The sequence below is a fragment of the Manis pentadactyla genome, chromosome 14 (genome assembly GCF_030020395.1).
Source record: "Manis pentadactyla isolate mManPen7 chromosome 14, mManPen7.hap1, whole genome shotgun sequence".
Taxonomy (NCBI): Eukaryota; Metazoa; Chordata; class Mammalia; order Pholidota; family Manidae; genus Manis; species Manis pentadactyla.
Genome location: NC_080032.1, coordinates 58,342,003 through 58,360,441, shown reverse-complemented (window position 1 = coordinate 58,360,441; position 18,439 = coordinate 58,342,003). Strand labels below are relative to the sequence as shown.

The 18,439-nt window shown below is 36.3% G+C and overlaps 1 protein-coding gene across 1 annotated transcript in view; it reads left to right on the top strand.

Moving 5' to 3' along the window:
• Positions 1 to 18,439, top strand: part of ADIPOR2 (adiponectin receptor 2) — a 104,444-nt gene that overhangs the window by 54,792 nt on the left and 31,213 nt on the right. The window contains exon 2 of the mRNA XM_036907233.2: positions 267 to 519. Within this exon, the coding sequence (XP_036763128.2) occupies positions 349 to 519 (171 nt within the window). The 5' untranslated portion in view covers positions 267 to 348. The remainder of the gene's footprint in view (positions 1 to 266; positions 520 to 18,439) is intronic.

The following is an 18,439-nucleotide window of genomic DNA, read 5'->3' as shown; positions in this document are numbered from 1 at the left end:
TTTGCTACATGCAAATACACATTTTTTATAACAGGTAAGTGGGGACATATTATACATATTCTGTCCTGCTTTTTTCATTTAAAAATAAATTTTGGCAGTCTTTCCTATCAGCAAATGAGTGTTTTTTTTATACATTATTGTTTTATTGTTCTTAATGATTGCTGAGTAGTCTGTTGAGTGTATAATAATATCATCTGTAGCCTCCCCAGCACTCATTTAATGCGTTTATTCAAAATAATGTTAATTCACAACTTTCCTCTCTTTAGAGTCAACTCACTATCCTGAAAGTCCATCTTCCCAAGAGAAGGGACAGAAAGAAAGACCTCTTTGTAAGAAGGGCTTTATCTCATGAATGAGACAGCAGAAAACCGATTGGGGTGCAGCAGGACTCCAGAGCCAGATATAAGGCTCAGAAAAGGGCACCAACTTGATGGTACAAGAAATGGTGATAATGACAGCCACCAAGGAAATTGGGAGCCCGTTTTAGAAGCATCTGTTCTTTCTTCCAGTCATAAAAAAGTAAGTTAAAGTGAAAGGATGGTAAGTAAAAACACAACATATGGGAATGTGGCTGGAAGGAGGGTATTAAAAGAAACAGGAGGAGGACATTGCTAGAGAGGATGGGGATTTGAAAAGGAACCTTGAGCACATTTGTAATTTTTGTTGTATTTGAAGTCTCTTATTCTTAAATTAGCTAGGTATTATTTGTTTTATAGTTATGCCTTTTCTACCTACACTTGAAATGATTCTTAAACTTTTTTCTTTTTTGAGAAATGAAATGGGTTTTTGTAGTTACCATATAAACTTTATAATTTGATCATGCTTTAGTTATTATCATTTATATTTTTGGAGAAATTCTAATTGCATACTGGAACTACTACTTCACATACAGTTTATCTCCAGTGCATACTTTGGAAGTCAATTCTGGGACCAGAAGGCAGATTTTAATCTTTCCACTTCACAGAAAAAAGAACAGCTTTTAAATTATTTAAGCAACTATACCTAGAGAGCAAAGGTATAAATATCTGTGAAGAGCATCAGGAAAAGTTTGGCAGATATCTGGGGCAAGAACTTCCTTTCGCACTTAACACTGTGCTTTCTTGCTGTTTTATAGCAATGTGTACTAGCAGTAGGACTTTCCCTATCCGGGCTACAAGCTTAGTTCCCTCAGCTGCTACTGGTGGACTAAGTAGTTATTCAACTAATGAGAACTATCACTGGGTTTGGATGAGTGACTGTTTTTTTTTACTGGTTTTTTTAATTATTATTATATAAAACATATAACATGAACTCCACCCTCTTAACAAAGGTGCACATTATACTAACAGTATATACCATTGTTATGTAGCAGATCTCTAGAACTTTTTCACCTTGTGTGGCTGAAACTATATACCCATTGAGTAGCAACTCCCCATTTTCTCCACCCCCAACACTGGCGTGGCAACCACCATTCTGTTTTCTGCCTCTGTGAGTTTGCTGTAGATAGTTCATGTAAGTGGCATCATGTAGTATCTGTCCTTCTATGATTGGCTTATTTCACTTAGCATAATAACTTTAAGGTTTGTCCCTATTGTAGCATATGACAAGACTTTTTTAAGGCTGAATAGTACTCCATTGTATGTGTATATATTTATACTTACATATGTGCACATGCACCACATTGTCTTTATCCATTCATCTATTGATGGACGTTTAGCTTGTTTTCACTTCTTGGCTGTTATGAACAATGCTGCAGATACGTCTCCAAGATACTGTTTTCAGTTCTTTTGGATAAATACCCAGAAGTGGAATTACTGGGTCATATGATAGTTGTATTTTTAATTTTTTTAAGGAACTTCCATATTGCTTTCCATAGCAGCTGCACCATTTCACGTTTCCATCAACTGCACAAGGGTTCTTATTTCTCCATATCCTCACTAACACTTATTACTATCTTTTTTTTTGATAATGGTCAACCCAGCAGATGTGATGTGGTATCTCATTGAGATTTTGATTTGCATTTACCTGGTGATTAGTGCTGCTGAACATCCTATTATAGACCCGTTGGCCATATGTACATCTTTGAAGAAATGTTGGTTCAAGTCTCATTTTTAATTGGGTTATTTACTTTTTTGCTATTGAGTTGTAGGAGTTCCTTCCATTTTTATGGATATTAATCCCTTATCAGATACATGGTTTGCAAATATTTTCTCCTGTTCTATAGATTATCTTTTCACTCTGTTTATTGTTTTCTTTGCTATGCAGGAACTTTTTAGTGTGTTGTTCCATTTGTCTAATTTTGCTTTAGTTTGTGCTTTTGGTGTCATACCCAAGAAATCATTTCCAAGACCAAGGTTATGAGGCTTTTCCTTTAAGTTTATAGGAGATTTATAGTTTCAGGTCTTACATTTAAGTTTTTTTTGAGTTAAGTCATTTTGAGTTGTATTTTGTATATGGTATAAGATAAGCATCCAATTTCATTTTTTTGCGTTTGGATATTGAGTTTTCCCAGCACCGTTTGTTGATGAGACTGTCCTTTCCCCAATGTGTAGTCTTGCCACACTTGCCAAAATCATTTGACTGTGTGGGTTTATTTCCTGCCTCTGTTCTGTTCTTTTGGTCTATAGAGCTATATGTCAGTGCCACACTGTTTCCATTACTGTCACTTCGTAATATGTTCTGAATCAGGAGGTGTGATACCTTCAGCTTTGTTGTTCATTCTCAACTATTTTGACTATATTTTGGGCCCATGAATTTTAAGGTTTTTTTTTCCCCCTTGTGACTTGGGGTTATCTAAAGAAGGTAGAAATAAACAGAATTGGAAGAGGGTGGACCAGGTTATTGAACATAGGGTCAGAAGACCTATCATCTATTCTCATTTAATTTCCCTGTATTTGTTTTTGTCATATGTAATAGGACAGCAGGTGATCTTTGTGTTCCTTTCCAGTTAAGAAAGGATTCTATATTTTTATCAACTTTTTTGATATTAAGAAATGTTCTCAAGGGTTTTCAGAATGTATACATTGAACTATTCTGAAATATACTCATTCCAATATAAAGAACTCGTGGTAATAAAGGAGGTAATATTTTTGGCAGTTTCTAGAGGTGACTGTGTAACTGAATGCCTAGTAATGGCTAAATGAAGTGAGGGAAGAGGAGAGGAGGGAATGTTCAAGCACATAGCATTGCAAGCTACCAGATTAATGTGTGTAAGGCCCTGAATCTGAAAAGAACTTGGCACATTTAATAAGCAAGAGAGGAGGTTTAAAAAAATGTAGGAAAGGACCCTTGGAGATCATGATACTGAGAAAGTACATTGGAGGCCATTGGAAGGTTTTTAAGCTGGCCTTTTTTCCATTCTAAAAAGATTACTTTTTGGCACTTAAGTGAAAGCAGTAGGTTATGGGAGCAGTTGGGGTGAAGAGAAACTAGGAGTGAATTAGAAGGCTACTATAGAAATTGATGCGAGTAGCTTGGTGACAGTGAAGTTGGCAAGAAGTGGATAAATTTGATCTATGCTTTGGAGGTACTATTGACAGAATTTGCTGGTGGATTGGATGTGATTGGTTAAGGGAGAAGGAAGTGACAGGAATGACTTAGGTATGGTGTGAGTAATTGGATTAATGGGGGTATGATACTGTATTCTGAGATGGGGAAAGCCATGGAAAATATGAAATGCCTGTTAGGTGTCTTAGTGGGTATGCCAAGAAGGTAGCTGGGTGTGAGTGGAATTCCAATGAGAGATCTGTGCTGGAGATAATCATTTAGAAAGTAGCCTCAGTATAGGTTATTTTTAAAACGGTTGAAATGGTTAAGGTTACTATAGAGGGGAAGAGTGAAGAGAGGAAAAAGAGGAGGGCCCTTTGACCCCACCTGATGAATACCAGCATTCACAGTACATTTCAAGGAGAGTAAATACAGGAAGCTAAAAAGAGAAGCCTGTGAGATGGGACAAACCAGGAAAGTGTAGTATCACAAAACCAAGAAAACACTTCTAAAAGGAGGGGAGGTAGCAATGATTTGTGTCTTGTGCTGCCAAAAGAGCCACAGATGAAAAGAATAGAAAAGTGACCACTGATTCTGGCAACAGTGTTCACTTGTGAACTTAACAAGAGCTTTTTGGTGGAGAGGTGGGAACAGGAGCCAGGCATTGGAATAGATCCAGTAATGAATAGTAGGTGATAGTATTCAAGGTAGGTATAGTAAGCAGTTTCTTCTCTGTCATGGAAAAAATCTTTGAAACTAATCAACTTTTTTCGAAGTGTGTTTCTTAATGTGCTGAAATTATTGTGAAAGTTTCTGGTTTTCCATGTACAGTAATAACAAAATTAGAATTATATAATACCTTTAGGATTTTTTGCTTATTTCTTTGAGTACATTTTGCAGTCTACTGCTGTATTTATTTATTTTTAAGGTATTTTTAAATTAGAAAAGGAGTACTTATTAGAACTAAATTGGAGGACATCAAGGCCTATTATTTTCTAACTTTCTAGATTTGTGGAGAATCTTTCCTGAATTTTGTGGATTGTGCCATGCTTACTGTCATGGTATTTACACATCAAAATGTGAATTATGAATTACAAAATGACTGTCTTCAGTATAGACAGATGTTCTAGTAATTTTTTATCTCTAAATATGTTATGCATATTTTAAACGAGATAAAGTAATATCTATATATTCCAATTTATAAACTTCATGTGTACTGAAATTGAGAATTATGGGCATATTGTAATGTTAGTGTAACAGAAAAATGATATTTCTTTGTTAGTCAGCTTTTGCTGCAAGAACTAAAAAAATACCCCAAAAGCTCAATGACTTACAACAGTAATCGTACACATTACATGAGGGCTGTATGTCAAGCGTGACTGCATTAGTTTGCCAGTCTTCTGCAGGTCAGCTATACATATCTTCTCATTCTGGGATCCAGGCTGAAGGAGGCTCTCTGAGACATGTTCTTGCGGCAAATTTCAAGAGTCCCAGAGAACAAGCCAGTTTACATATTTATTTGCATTTAAAGTTTCTACTCATATGTGATACATCTCACATCTTCTTACATTCCAAACCAGTCATGTAGCCAAGGTGCAGACAATGGGATGGTGTTTATATTCTTCTATAGGGAAGGAGTGAGTGAATAATTGAGGACTTTAATGTAGAATCTGCCACAGTTTCTAAGTGAGAAAAGCATTCCCCATCCCAGTATCTTTACATAGTTTATTGTACTTCATGTAATAAATTCTCAATGCTGAGTCTGATACTGGAGAGTTTTCTATTTATACCACTGGACTGACAGTTGGAAGGGCTGGGTTCTTCCAACTCCTGACTATGACTTTGCAAAACTTTTCTGTGCATCGATTTCTCTGGAAAAGAATAACTTTAACATTGTGTATGTTATTTATGTAATATACATATAGAAAGTATAATGTGAGAATTTATGTGAAAAATATTTCAGTGTTTAGATTTGATGTTTGCTTTTCTGTTCCTATCTGTTGTCCTGAATTTTGATAATGAGCTTTGGGTTAAAAACACAGAAACAAACTTAACTGTGTAAATATCCAGAAGTTTCCTCAGATGATATTATTTGTTATGTACAGTTGAACTGACTAGTCTGTGGTATTTTGAGCCTCTCTGTGTTACACATGAGAAAGACCATGAAAGCATAGGTGACTGAGAGCCTACTAGTAAATTCAGTAACTGAGATCCAGATCTTATGACTCTAATTTTTTGTTATTTTCAACATATTCCAGTAGTTTATAATTTGGGGCAGTTTTGACCCTTAAGAAGTACTTTGCAGTGTCTAGAGATATTTTTGGTTGTTAAAACTAGGGGAAGGTGTATTACTAACATCTAGGGGTAGAAGCTGTGGATTCTGCTAAACACCCCCCGAACCACACAGAAGCATCTCCTGAAATGTGTCAGTAGTGCCAGGGCGGAGAAACCTGATACATTTGAACTACCTCAGTAGCATATTGTCCCAGTAGCATGTCTAGAGCTGTTAAACTTTTTACTCATAGAAATATTGTAGCAATGGTTTTTTTTTCAGATTCAGAGCTATTATTTTGCAAATCTCCAAGAGATTCCATCAAATAATAATCCATGTAAATGATCCATCTTGAGTTGTGCTGTGCCCAGCCTGCAGGGTGGAACACAGTGGCCCTGTTTGCTTGCTCTGGTCAGGTGCCTTTTTAACTGCTCGGAGAAATATGGTGAATAAGAGCATCAATTCTTGCCTTCATGGTGCCTGTGCAGAAGTGAAGAAGATCCAGGCAAAGAACTCCTGAAACTCATAAATGAATAAGGTAATTACAGCAGTGATAAGTGCTATGAGGAAAAAGATAAGGCCTAGTGAGATTTCTTTTAATTTTTACTTCTAATTAAGACTTCTTAAGAGTAGTTTTAGGTTCACAGCAAAATTGAGAGAAAAGAATGGAAATTTCCCACATATCCCATCTTCACACATGCATAGCTTCCCTCACTATCAACATCCCATACCAGAGTGAGACATTTATTATAATCGATGAACCTGTATTGATACATCATAATTAACCAAAGTCTGTGGTTTACATTACAGTTCACACTTGATGTTGTATGTTCTTTGGGTTTGTACCAATGTATAATATTATATATCAGTCACTATGGTATCCTACAGAGGTACTTTCACTGTCCTAAAAATCCTCTGTGCTCTTCCTGTTTGCCCCAATCTGCCTGCCCTCAGATTGTATAGATGCAGTGGTAAAGGAAAGCCTCTCTAAGGAGAAACATGTTTGAGATGAGGCTCGAATGATAAGGAACCAGCAAAGACCAGGGGAGGATTGTTTCAGGTAGAGGAAACAAGCTAGTGCAGAGACCCAAAGGTAGAATAAGCTTTTCTCATGCCTTCCTCCCCACCCCCTGCCCCTTTTTTAAGGACTGAAAGAAGGGCAGTGTAATTAGAGCATAAGGAATAAGGGAAGAGTGAAATTGGATGAGGTCAGTAGGCTAAGGGACCAGATCATAGAGATGGATAGAAAATTTAGATTTTATTTTTATAAAATCCACTAGAAAGTGGGCAGCCTTTGGGGTGTCTCAACAGGAGGCAGAGAGTGGTGATTTTAAAAAGGTCACTCTGGATTGGAGAGTGGATTTTGAGAAGACAGACTGGAAGGACAGGAGCCTGTTAGAATATTCTAGGTGAGACAAGATGTTGACATGAAGCGCGATGGTGGTAGTGGTGGAAATGGAGAGAAGTAGATGGATTCCGGCTGTTTTTGGAGGTCAAGCCAGCAGGACTTCATGATGAATTAGATGTGGAGAGTGAAGAAAAAGGAGGACTCAAGGATAATTTGGGTATTTTAACTGAGCTAACACTGAGGTTGGTAAGGCAAGGGAGAGCGTGCTAACATGGACGTTTTGGGTGCTGGCTTAGAATGTGAGATTTGAAATTCCTATAGTCATCTAGAAGAGATACTGAGTAGGCAGCAACTATAGTGTATCAGTATGTGATTTTAATGTGCCACTGTTTCTTAACTGTTTTTAAACCTGACGTGTGCTTATTGATGCTAAAGAATTTTAAAGCTTGAAGGAATTTCAGGCTAGCCAATTTGAGATTAAAAATGGCAACGAAGTTCTGTTTGTAATATTAATTACCACATATCACATTAATTATTGTTTCTTGTTATACTGTGTATTTTTGTTTTACCATCTTCACTTGTTAAAGTGGTATCTTCTAAATATGGTATTTGTGTTTTTTTGTTTCACTACAAGTAATTAATGTAATTTTTTCATCCTTATGAACTCATATTTTCCTGTATTTGATTTTCCTTTACTCTTTTAAACCTGTTTTTTATTTCCTTTAATCTTAGAGCTAACCCAGAAGTCAACAACCTGAACAAAAAGTATTATTTCTTTATTCCCATCCTTTTTTACAGATTTTCTATGAGGAATCAAAGAGTAAGAGGATCTGAATCATAGATTGTAGAATGTTAGAGCGGAAAAGGTTCTCTGAAACTATCTTGTTTACTTTCTTCAATTTACCAATGAGGAAATTGTGTGTGTATATACATGTGTTTTGTGTGTTTTGGTTCATAATGAAAATTCACCTTTTGTGTATTTGTTTATCTTTGGAGTGGAAGTTCTTTTCTGAAAAAGAGAAGGTAGTTTATGAAGAGACTAGTACATCTGTATGTACTGCCTACTTGGGAGGTGGTTTCACTAGAAAATTTGTTGGATCATGTAAGCAACAAAATCTTTTTCTTCTGCTCTAATTCTCCCTTGACCCTCCCTCTCCATTCTTTGCAACTTCTATTCTATATTTATACATAGTCCTGTCCCTTGCTGTTAATTTCTGGGTTGTTAGTGTAGAAACACCATGGGAGCTAGGAAAAAAGGGGGATTGAGTTACAGAAAATGATGCAAATTTGAAACTGCAATATAAAGACAAAATATTAATCTAGTATCATCAAGTGACTTGGAAGAGTTCCATATAATGACTTTTTGTTTGTTTTGAAGAAAGGATTCATTTCTTGTAATTTCCAGTTTTGAAGTGGAAATATGTGAACTGTTAACAAATAGAGTATATATATCCTTCTAAATAATTCTAATGCCTTAAATTTGTATGTAGCACTTTCACGGATATTATCTCATATGCTTCTCAAAACTGCACTCTGAAATAGGAAGAACAGACAGAATCTCTTTTTGAAAGTGTATGAAAGTAAGATTTAGAAAGCTTAGAGTAGTTTGCCCAGGGTCACATGGCTTAAATGAGAGCCAGAGCATGTGCCAAGTCTTCTGACTGCCCTTTCTGCTAAACAAAGCTGCCTTTTATAAGAATTGGCACCAGATTGACTTCATCTTTCTCAATTTCAAACTCTGCCCCTGAGTATTTATGTTGAGCCTAGAGGTTAGATTCGACTGTTGGAACTTGTGTTTTAGCATAATTGTTGTTGCACATCTCATTTTCTGTTAGGCTGGGATAATTTTGCTCCTCAGGTACATTCTAACTTTTTAATGGATTTTCTGTTTATTTTGAAAGTAAATAAACACTACTGTTTAAAAATTAATGCCTAAAATTAAAGTTCTATTTCATTTAAAATAGTTAATGTGTTAAAAGCTGCTCAGGAACATGCTTTGCAAAGAGACAAATCTCTACATGTCCTCTGAAGAGTATTTGGGAAATTAAGATGTATTTGCTATTAAAGGAAAATATCACATTTACAGTTGTCTCTTAAAAATAAAAAGAGATAATTCACCTATAAAGTTCACCCATTTAAAGTACAGAATTCAGTAGTTTAAATACATTCATTTGGTTTTGCAACTGTCACAACCTTTAAATGTAGGACATTTTTATTATCTCCAAAAGAAACTTCCTACCCATTAGCTGTCATTCCCTATCCCTACCCTAGCCTTAGGCAACTTCCAGTCTACTTTCTGTCTCTATGTTCTTGCTTATTCTGGACTTTTCATATAATGGAATCATACAATATGTGGTGTTTTGTGACTGGTTCTTTTATTTAGCATAGTATTTTCAAGATTCATTGGAATTGTAGCATGTAGCATAGGAATATCAGGCCTTCATTCCTTGTATATAGCACAGGAATATCAAACCTTCATTCCCTTCTTTGGCAGAATAATATTTCACTGGATGGATATATTATATTTACTTACCCCAAATCAGTTGATGGACATTTGTGTTGTTTCCACTTTTTGGCAATTATGAATAGTGTTGCTATGAACGTTCATGTACCAATTCTGGTGTAGAAATATGTTTTCATTCCTCTTGAGTATGTACATAGGAATGATTTTTTGCCTGTGTTAACTCTGTATTTAACATTTTTAGTAACTGCCAGCCTGTTTTCTATAACAGCTCTACCATTTTACGTCCCCACCAGCGATGTATGAGTTTCCACTTTCTCCACATCCTGGCCAGCACTTATTTTTGTATGTAGTCACCCTAGAGGGTGTAAAGTGGTATCTCATTGTGGTCAGAGTTGACTCTTGAACTTTTATGAGGAGACCTACCCCGTTAACTGTGGATAAAGATTTTAATTATTTAGCTTATTTGAAGACTTTTGGTTAAATTCAAACCTATTACAAAACTCAAGTTGTGTCATTTCAGCTTCTGTGGTCCATTTCTTTTCTGTCAGTACTGTAGCCTAAGCCCTGATCACCTCTCATCTGGAATAGGGGATAGACCGCCTAATAGGACTTTGTTTCTTATTTCTGTTTCCAATATATTTTTCAGAGTTGCAAAGGAGAACTCTTAAAAACGCAAAGTTTGTTATGCCATTCCCATTTTTAAAAATTCTTCATTTGTTTCCCATTGTACTTAGAATAAAATTCCCAGTCCTTTCCAGAGCCTGCAGTGGCCTGGCTAACTTCACTTCAGGACATTCTTTTCCTTGTTTAGTGAGCTGCAGTCACCATGGCCTTATTTCATTTCCTTCAATAGGCTGGGCTCTCCACAGCTTCTGAACCTTTAGTCATGGCTATTTCCTCTGCCTGGAGTGTTTTTTACATCCATGTGTCTGGCTAATGGCTGCTCATCCTTTAGTATTAAGGTTAAGTATTGCTTCCTCAGAGAAAGCTTTCTCAAATTCTTTATCCCCATTTTATTGTATTGTTTATGGTTCCCCATTGTTATCTTTAATCATACCTTTATTATCCATCACAGTACATGTCACAACTTATTCTACATTTGTATGATTAGATGTTTAATAATTATTTTTGCTTGTAGGCTCTGTGTTCCATGGTGAAAAGAATCTTGTCTTTTGTTCATCCTATCCTCAGATTCTAGCTAACTGTGATTCATAGCAGGCACATAACACATAGTTGTTGAACTGATCAGTACCCAATTTAAAATCCTATGTCTAAATTGCCTCAAGTAGTTTCCATAAAGAGATGTACAGAAAGAGAACATGGCATGCGCTATTTTGATGTTTAGGGAAGTTTCATTAACATAATTGAAGATAGAGAGTAAATGCTTTCTTATTATTTATCAGAAGAATTATAATGTATGAGTCAATTTCCTAAGCTCTTTTGCAAATACCTCATTCATTCTTAAAATAGTCTTATGGGATAGGTATTAGTAGTATATCTGTTTTACAGTTGAGGAAACTGAAGTTCCATTGATTATACTTGAGTTACACACTGGGACCTTGTTGGAGGATCATGTACTTTTTCTCTTCAGGGGTTGGGTTTTCTTTTCATTGGTTTATTGTCAAAAGCATGATTGGCAGTTTCAGTGGTAATTTGCCTTTAATACACAAAATTGTGAAAAAAAAGAGACCCTCTCATAGGTGATAGTAATCCATTGTAACTGTGGAATTGATTCTAAGGTAGCATCAGTTGAAGTATTTGCATGCACACATACGTCCAGTTTCTCGGAGCACAGGAGTCCTTTATTTGAAGTAGTGGAGAGATTAATTTATTTGATTCCTTGTGAAGCAAATAGGTTTTTAAGAAAGAATACTGGCCTGAAAACCAAATACTTAAAAATCTCTGGAATAGGAATCTGTGTTATTCACAAGCTCCCTGACATGATTCTGGGACACACTTATTGGGAACCAATGATCACAATCTTCTCCTTTTCATCTGGAGGTTCTAAATATGTATAGGTTTGAGACTGATGAAACTTTTCAGCAGGTAAAGCTAGCTAGGCCCAGAGGTGGTGAAGGAGTGTATCCTATTCTGTAAATGGGGAATCTAATAGTATGTATCTTGTCTCTCAGGGCGCTAGTGAGAAGTTAAGTTAGTACATGTCAAGCAGTGAGAACAATCCCTGGTACATGGGAAGTACTTAATAAATGTTAGATGTAGCACATCATTAGAGGTGTATGTTTGTGTTAAAAAGAAAAGACTTGTTTAAATTTCACCTTAGGCAGACTGTCCTCCCCAGAGGACAAAGTTAATCTATCAGATTACTGTTTTTGTATTACTGCTCTTACTAGACTTGTAGTCATCTTTTTAAAAGAAGATTGACTTGGTTATTATCTGTCTCCATTCACCTGGATATAATGTCTATCCCCAGCACCTAAAGTAGTCTGGGAATATTGTATTTGCTTAATAAATATTTAAGAAATGAATGATTGAAACTGAGTTGGCAGCTCTGTTGCCAACCAGCTGTGTGACTTTGGGCAATTTTAAAAATTTCTTTGGGCCTCATTTTCCTGATATTGAAATGAAGTTGTTGAACTAGGTGATTCCTAAGGTTTTTAAACCTCCAAATTTCTGTGGTCCCCCCCACTATAATTTTAACACTTTTTTGTTAGAGGATGAAAGATGAATGAAGATCTTAGTTTTTTCATAGATCAGTCCAATTAGGTGTCTTTGTTTAAAAAGCTCTATTTAATGGCTACTTTCATCACTTTTAATCATGTTTAGTTTTATTTAGTGAAGCCATATCTGTGTGCCAGAATATCAAAGGAAGCATTTTGGTAAAAGGAAAAAAAAGCAGTTGGGGGTTCAGAGAGGCCTGGATTTGAATCCCTGATCTCTTTTACACCATTATTTCCCAACCTTTTTTGAGGGGAGGATCCTTAAAATAAAAAAAACACAAAACCTAATTGAAATATAATATACATACAGAAAAGTACATTTGTCGTAAGTGAATAGTGCAATAAATTTTTATAAACTGGACTCACTTGTACAACCAGCACTCCCAGCAGTCCCCTTAATGCTGATACCTCCTATCCCCCAGAGGCAATGCTTATCTGTCCCCCAGAGGTAACCTTATCTTGACTTTTAATGGCAAAGATTGCTTTTGTCTGGCTTTGTATATCATATCACTTGAACCACTCACCAGGTACTCTGTGACTGACTTCTTTCACTCAGCATCATGTCTGTATTTTCTTAGTGTAACTGCAGATTGTTTATTCTCATTTCTCTGGAGTATTTCTTTGTGTGACTATACCACATTTTGCTTACTATTTTATTTACATTCTATTGTTGAAGGCTGTTTGGGTTGTTACCAATTTGGGGCTATTATAAATAGTGTCTCTGTGAATAAATACCCTAGCACTTGTCTTCTGGTGAATATATAGATGCATTTCTGTTAGGTGTATACCTAAGCCCTTTCCTTCTTTAAACTTCAAAAACATCTGACAGACTGAGTTGAGTATTTACTTGTAACAGTTCTTAGTACAGTGACAGTACTCGGAGCAGTGGTAAACACACACTTCTCAACCACCCTTGACTTGAGCAGTCTTTTCACAGAGGTGATTTCATCTTACTGCTGACCTTTTTATTGGACCTTTAACTGTTCCTAATTGAACTATTTAGTGTGCTCCCTTCCCCACCAGCTTTTCCTTCTGACTTCTAATTTATATTAAATAATACCAGCTTTCTTCTCAGTACCCAAACTTGGTTCCTAGAATGTTAGAATGGAAGGAATACCAGAATCATTTAGTTTAGTAAAGATGCATGTATGCATTTATTCTTTTGACAGATGTTTCTTTCTTTCTTTCTGTTTGTTTGTTTGTTTGTTTATTTATTTATTTTACCGCACCAATGACACTTTGGGAATACAAAGACATGGTTTCTACCCTCAGGCAGCTGACAGTCTAGTTGGAGAGACAGACAAGTTAATCAGTACAGTTGTACATGCTGTGTGATTGTAGGCACAGGCTACTATGGGAGCAGCTCTGCCTGCCTGTGGGGGCTGCGGAGGTAAGACTTGGGTGTTGGAGTTAGCTAAGAGAAAGGACCAGAGAGCATTCTAGGCAAAGTGAACAGCAGATGTTAAGACTCAGAAATAAGAAATAGCATGATGCTTTTAGGGAATAGTAGTAGTGATAATAGCTAACATATTTTGAGTGTACGTTGGTATGTACTGCTGTCTAAACCTGCAGAATATTTAGCACAGCTAGAATGAGGGATCAAAGGTGGAAGGGAGTGGAGAGTTTGGTAGCGAGTAAGCCTAGACAATTGGGGCCTGAAATCCTGATCTCGAGACTCCTGGTCCAGTATTCTTCCATCACCCAAAATATTTTTTGAAATGCATAATGTTTTGCTTTGATTGAAATGAATAGGCCACTGCTTCTAGGCCTCTGACTATAAAACCTAAGCTCTTTTGACTATATCTGCTGAAGTAAACGGTTAAGCATCTTCGAAGCTTCTTTAGACAGAAACACAAAAGAGGCGTTTCAAACCAGGTTGCCTTGATCTTTCATTTTATGGCTTTATTTCACATCTCTGAGTTTTAAATGTATTAAGTTGAATAAAGAGAACAGCCTTTATGGTTGTCCTACTTTTCCTTTGCTCCAGATTCTTCTTTAGAAATGGGAGATTAGGAGCCAACTTAGATTCATTCAACCTAGGAATTATTTTGTTGAACTAATTTACTTTAACCAAATTCATAAGAATGGCACTGTATATTATTTTATTGTAAGAAAGCTAATTTGTAAGTAGACTAGTCTGTGGATCACTTCATTTTGTTTTCTTGAAGAAGTCTACTTAGGAAATCCAGTTAAGATTAGGGTGAGTTGCTTTGTGAGAATAAAAATAATTAGGTGATTTAAAATTCTTTTCTGTCAGGCTTTGATAGAGACAACTAATCTGTACAGGCTAAGGTATAGATATTTCTAGGCAGGCCAAAAGTGTTCATAGAGATTAGATATTGTACTTTACTGGACAATACCAGAATTATATTCATCTGTGCTTTCTCTTTAAGCTGTTATTTTTTGTAGATGCCTGAATTTTCACTAGCCCCTGTGTTTGTTGGCTATATCTGCTTGCTAATGCCCTTACTACACATTTCAAATTTCTAAATTTAAGGCTTAACTTAACCTGTCAGCTTTCCAAAAAGACCATCAAAACAACTGTTTAACAAACTAACCCAGGATTATTTGTTAACTGCCACAAGAGTGAACACTTACCCTGAAGAGTCCTATTAGTGTTTTAGAAAGGAGAGGTCATGGGTGGATATTAATAGAGTGTTGGGGTCTGGGTTCCAGTGGTTTAAGGCAGGTCTTTCAATACAGAGATCATATGGGCATTAGGCAAAGTTTGTGATATGATAGTTTAGGGTTGGTGGAGCCAGTCTTAACAAATATTTTCTAGATAAGCAAACATGTTTGCCCAGGTGAGCAATTTATTGTATAAGGGGCTGATTGAGAGTTCATTATTTAGTTAAATGAATTTTTGAGAAGTTCCTAAAGTTAATATTTAGTGGTTTGTGTCCTTACTGTCCTGGGCAAGAATTCCATAGATCAAATGATAAAAGAGATCTTTGTCCTCGTAATTAAGCTATGTGAACAGAAAGAAGGTCTCAGTTTTAGTGACATTTATAAAGGCAAACAAACTTTAATCAAAGGTTTACTGTTCCCAGCCCTGTGTATTTTACCATTTCCTTTACTTTAACTTTTATTTTTTATTTTTATTTATTTATTTTTAAAATTTTGTTATCATTAATCTACAATTACATGAAGAATATTATGTTTACTAGGGTCCCCCTTCACCAAGTCCCCCCCACAAACCCCATTACAGTCACTGTTCATCAGCGTAGTAAGTTGTTGTAGAAACACTACTTGTCTTCTCTGTGTTGCACAACCCTCCCCATTCCCCACCCCCACATTATACATGCTAATCATAATACCCCCTTTCTTCTTCCCCACCCTTATCCCTCCCTTCCCTCCCATTCTCCCCAGTCCCTTTCCCTTTGGTAACTGTTAGTCCATTCTTGGGTTTTGTGATTCTGCTGCTGTTTTGTTCCTTCACTTTTTCTTTGTTCTTATACTCCACATATGAGTGAAATCATTTGGTACTTGTCTTTCTCCGCTTGGCTTATTTCACTAAGCATAATACCCTCTAGCTCCATCCATGTTGTTGCAAATTATAGGATTTGTTTTCTTCTTATGGCTGAATAATATTCCATTGTGTATATATACCACATCTTCCATTCATCTACTGATGGACACTTAGGTTGCTTCCAATTCTTGGATATTGTAAATAGTGCTGCGATAAACATAGGGGTGCATCTGTCTTTTTCAAACTGAGCTGCTGCATTCTTAGGGTAAATTCCTAGAAGTGGAATTCCTGGGTCAAATGGTATGTCTATTTTGAGCATTTTGAGGAACCTCCATACTGCTTTCCACAATGGTTGAACTAATTTACATTCCCAGCAGCAGTGTAGGAGGGTTCCCTTTCTCCACAACCTTGGCAGCATTTGTTGTTGTTTGTGTTTTGGATGGTGGCCATCCTTACTGGTGTGAGGTGATATCTCATTGTGGTTTTAATTTGCATTTCTCTGATAACTAGTGATGTGGAGCATCTTTTCATGTGTCTGTTGGCCATCTGAATTTCTTCTTTGGAGAACTGTGTTCAGCTCCTCTGCCCATTTTTTAATTGGATTATTTGCTTTTTGTTTGTTGAGGTGCATGAGCTCTTTGTGTATTTTAGATGTCAAGCCTTTATCAGATATGTTAATTACAAATAGATTCTCCCATACTGTAGGATACCTTTTTGTTCTATTGATGGTGTCGTTTGCTGTACAGAACCTTTTCAGCTTGATGTATTCCCACTTGTTCATTTTTGCTTTTGTTTTCCTTGCCCGGGGAGATATGTTCATGAAGAAGTTGCTCATGTTTATGTCCAAGAGATTTTTGCCTGTTTTTTTCTAAGAGTTTTATGGTTTCATGACTTACATTCAGGTCTTTGATCCATTTCGAATTTACTTTTGTGTATGGGGTTAGACAGTGATCCAGTTTCATTCTCTTACATGTAGCTGTCCAGTTTTGCCAGTACCATCTGTTGAAGAGGTTGTCATTTCCCCATTGTATGTCCATGGCTCCTTTATTGTATATTAATTGACCATATATGTTTGGGTTAATGTCTGGAGTCTCTATTCTGTTCCACTGGTCTGTGGGTCTATTCTTGTGCCAGTACCAAATTGTCTTGAGATTCCCCCCTGCTTTATTCTTCCTTCTCAGGATTGCTTTGGCTATTCGGGGTCTTTGGTGTTTCCATATGAATTTTTGAACTATTTGTTCCAGTTCATTGAAGAATGTTGTTGGTAATTTGATAGGGATTGCATCAAATCTGTATATTGCTTTGGGCAGGATGGCCATTTTGACGATATTAATTCTTCCTAGCCAGGAGCATGGGATGAGTTTCCATTTGTTAGTGTCCTCTTTAATTTCTCTTAAGAGTGTCTTAGAGTTTTCAGGGTATAGGTCTTTCACTTCCTTGGTTAGGTTTATTCCTAGGTATTTTATTCTTTTTGATGCAATTGTGAATGGAATTGTTTTCCTGATTTCTCTTTCTATTGGTTCATTGTTAGTGTATAGGAAAGCCACAGATTTCTGTGTGTTAATTTTGTATCCTGCAACTTTGCTGTATTCCGATATCAGTTCTAGTAGTTTTGTAGTGGAGTCTTTAGGGTTTTTTATGTACAATATCATGTCATCTGCAAATAGTGACAGTTTAACTTCTTCTTTACCAATCTGGATTCCTTGTATTTCTTTGTTTTGTCTGATTGCCGTGGCTAGGACCTCCAGTACTATGTTAAATAACAGTGGGGAGAGTGGGCATCCCTGTCTAGTTGCCGATCTCAGAGGAAATGCTTTCAGCTTCGCTGTTCAATATAATGTTGGCTGTGGGTTTATCATAGATGGCCTTTATTATGTTGAGGTACTTGCCCTCTATTCCCATTTTGCTGAGAGTTTTTATCATGAATGGATGTTGAATTTTGTTGAATGCTTTTCCAGCATCTATGGAGATGATCATGTGGTTTTTGTCCTTCTTTTTGTTGATGTGGTAGATGATGTTGATGGATTTTCGAATGTTGTACCATCCTTGCTTCCCTGGGATAAATCCCACTTCGTCGTGGTGTATGATCCTGTTGATATATTTTTGAATTTGGTTTGCTAATATTTTGTTGAGTGTTTTTGCATCTATGTTCATCAGGGATATTGGTCTGTAATTTTCTTTTTTGGTGGGGTCTTTGCCTGGTTTTGGTATTAGGGTGATGTTGGCTTCATAGAAAGAGTTTGGGAGTATTCCCATCTCTTCCGGTTTTTGGAAAATTTTAACGAGAATGGGTATTATGTCTTCTGTATGTCTGATAAAATTCTGAGGTAAAATCATCTGGCCCAGGGGTTTTGTTCTTTGGAGGTTTTTTGATTACCGCTTCAATTTCTTTGCTCGTAATTGGTTTCTGTAATTTTTGTGTTTCTTCCTTGGTCTGTCTTGGAAGGTTGTATTTTTCTAGGAAGTTGTCCATTTCTTCTAGGTTTTCCAGCTTGTTACCATATAGGTTTTCATAGTAGTCTCTAACAATTCTTTGTATTTCTGTGGAGTCTGTCGTGATTTTTCCTTTCTTGTTTCTGATTCTGTTGATGTGTGTTGATTCTCTTTTTCTCTTAATAAGTTTGGCTAGCGGCTTATCTATTTTGTTTATTTTCTCAAAGAACCAGCTCTTGGTTTCATTGATTTTTTTTCTATTGTTTTATTCTTCTCAATTTTGTTTATTTCTTCTCTGATCTCTATTATG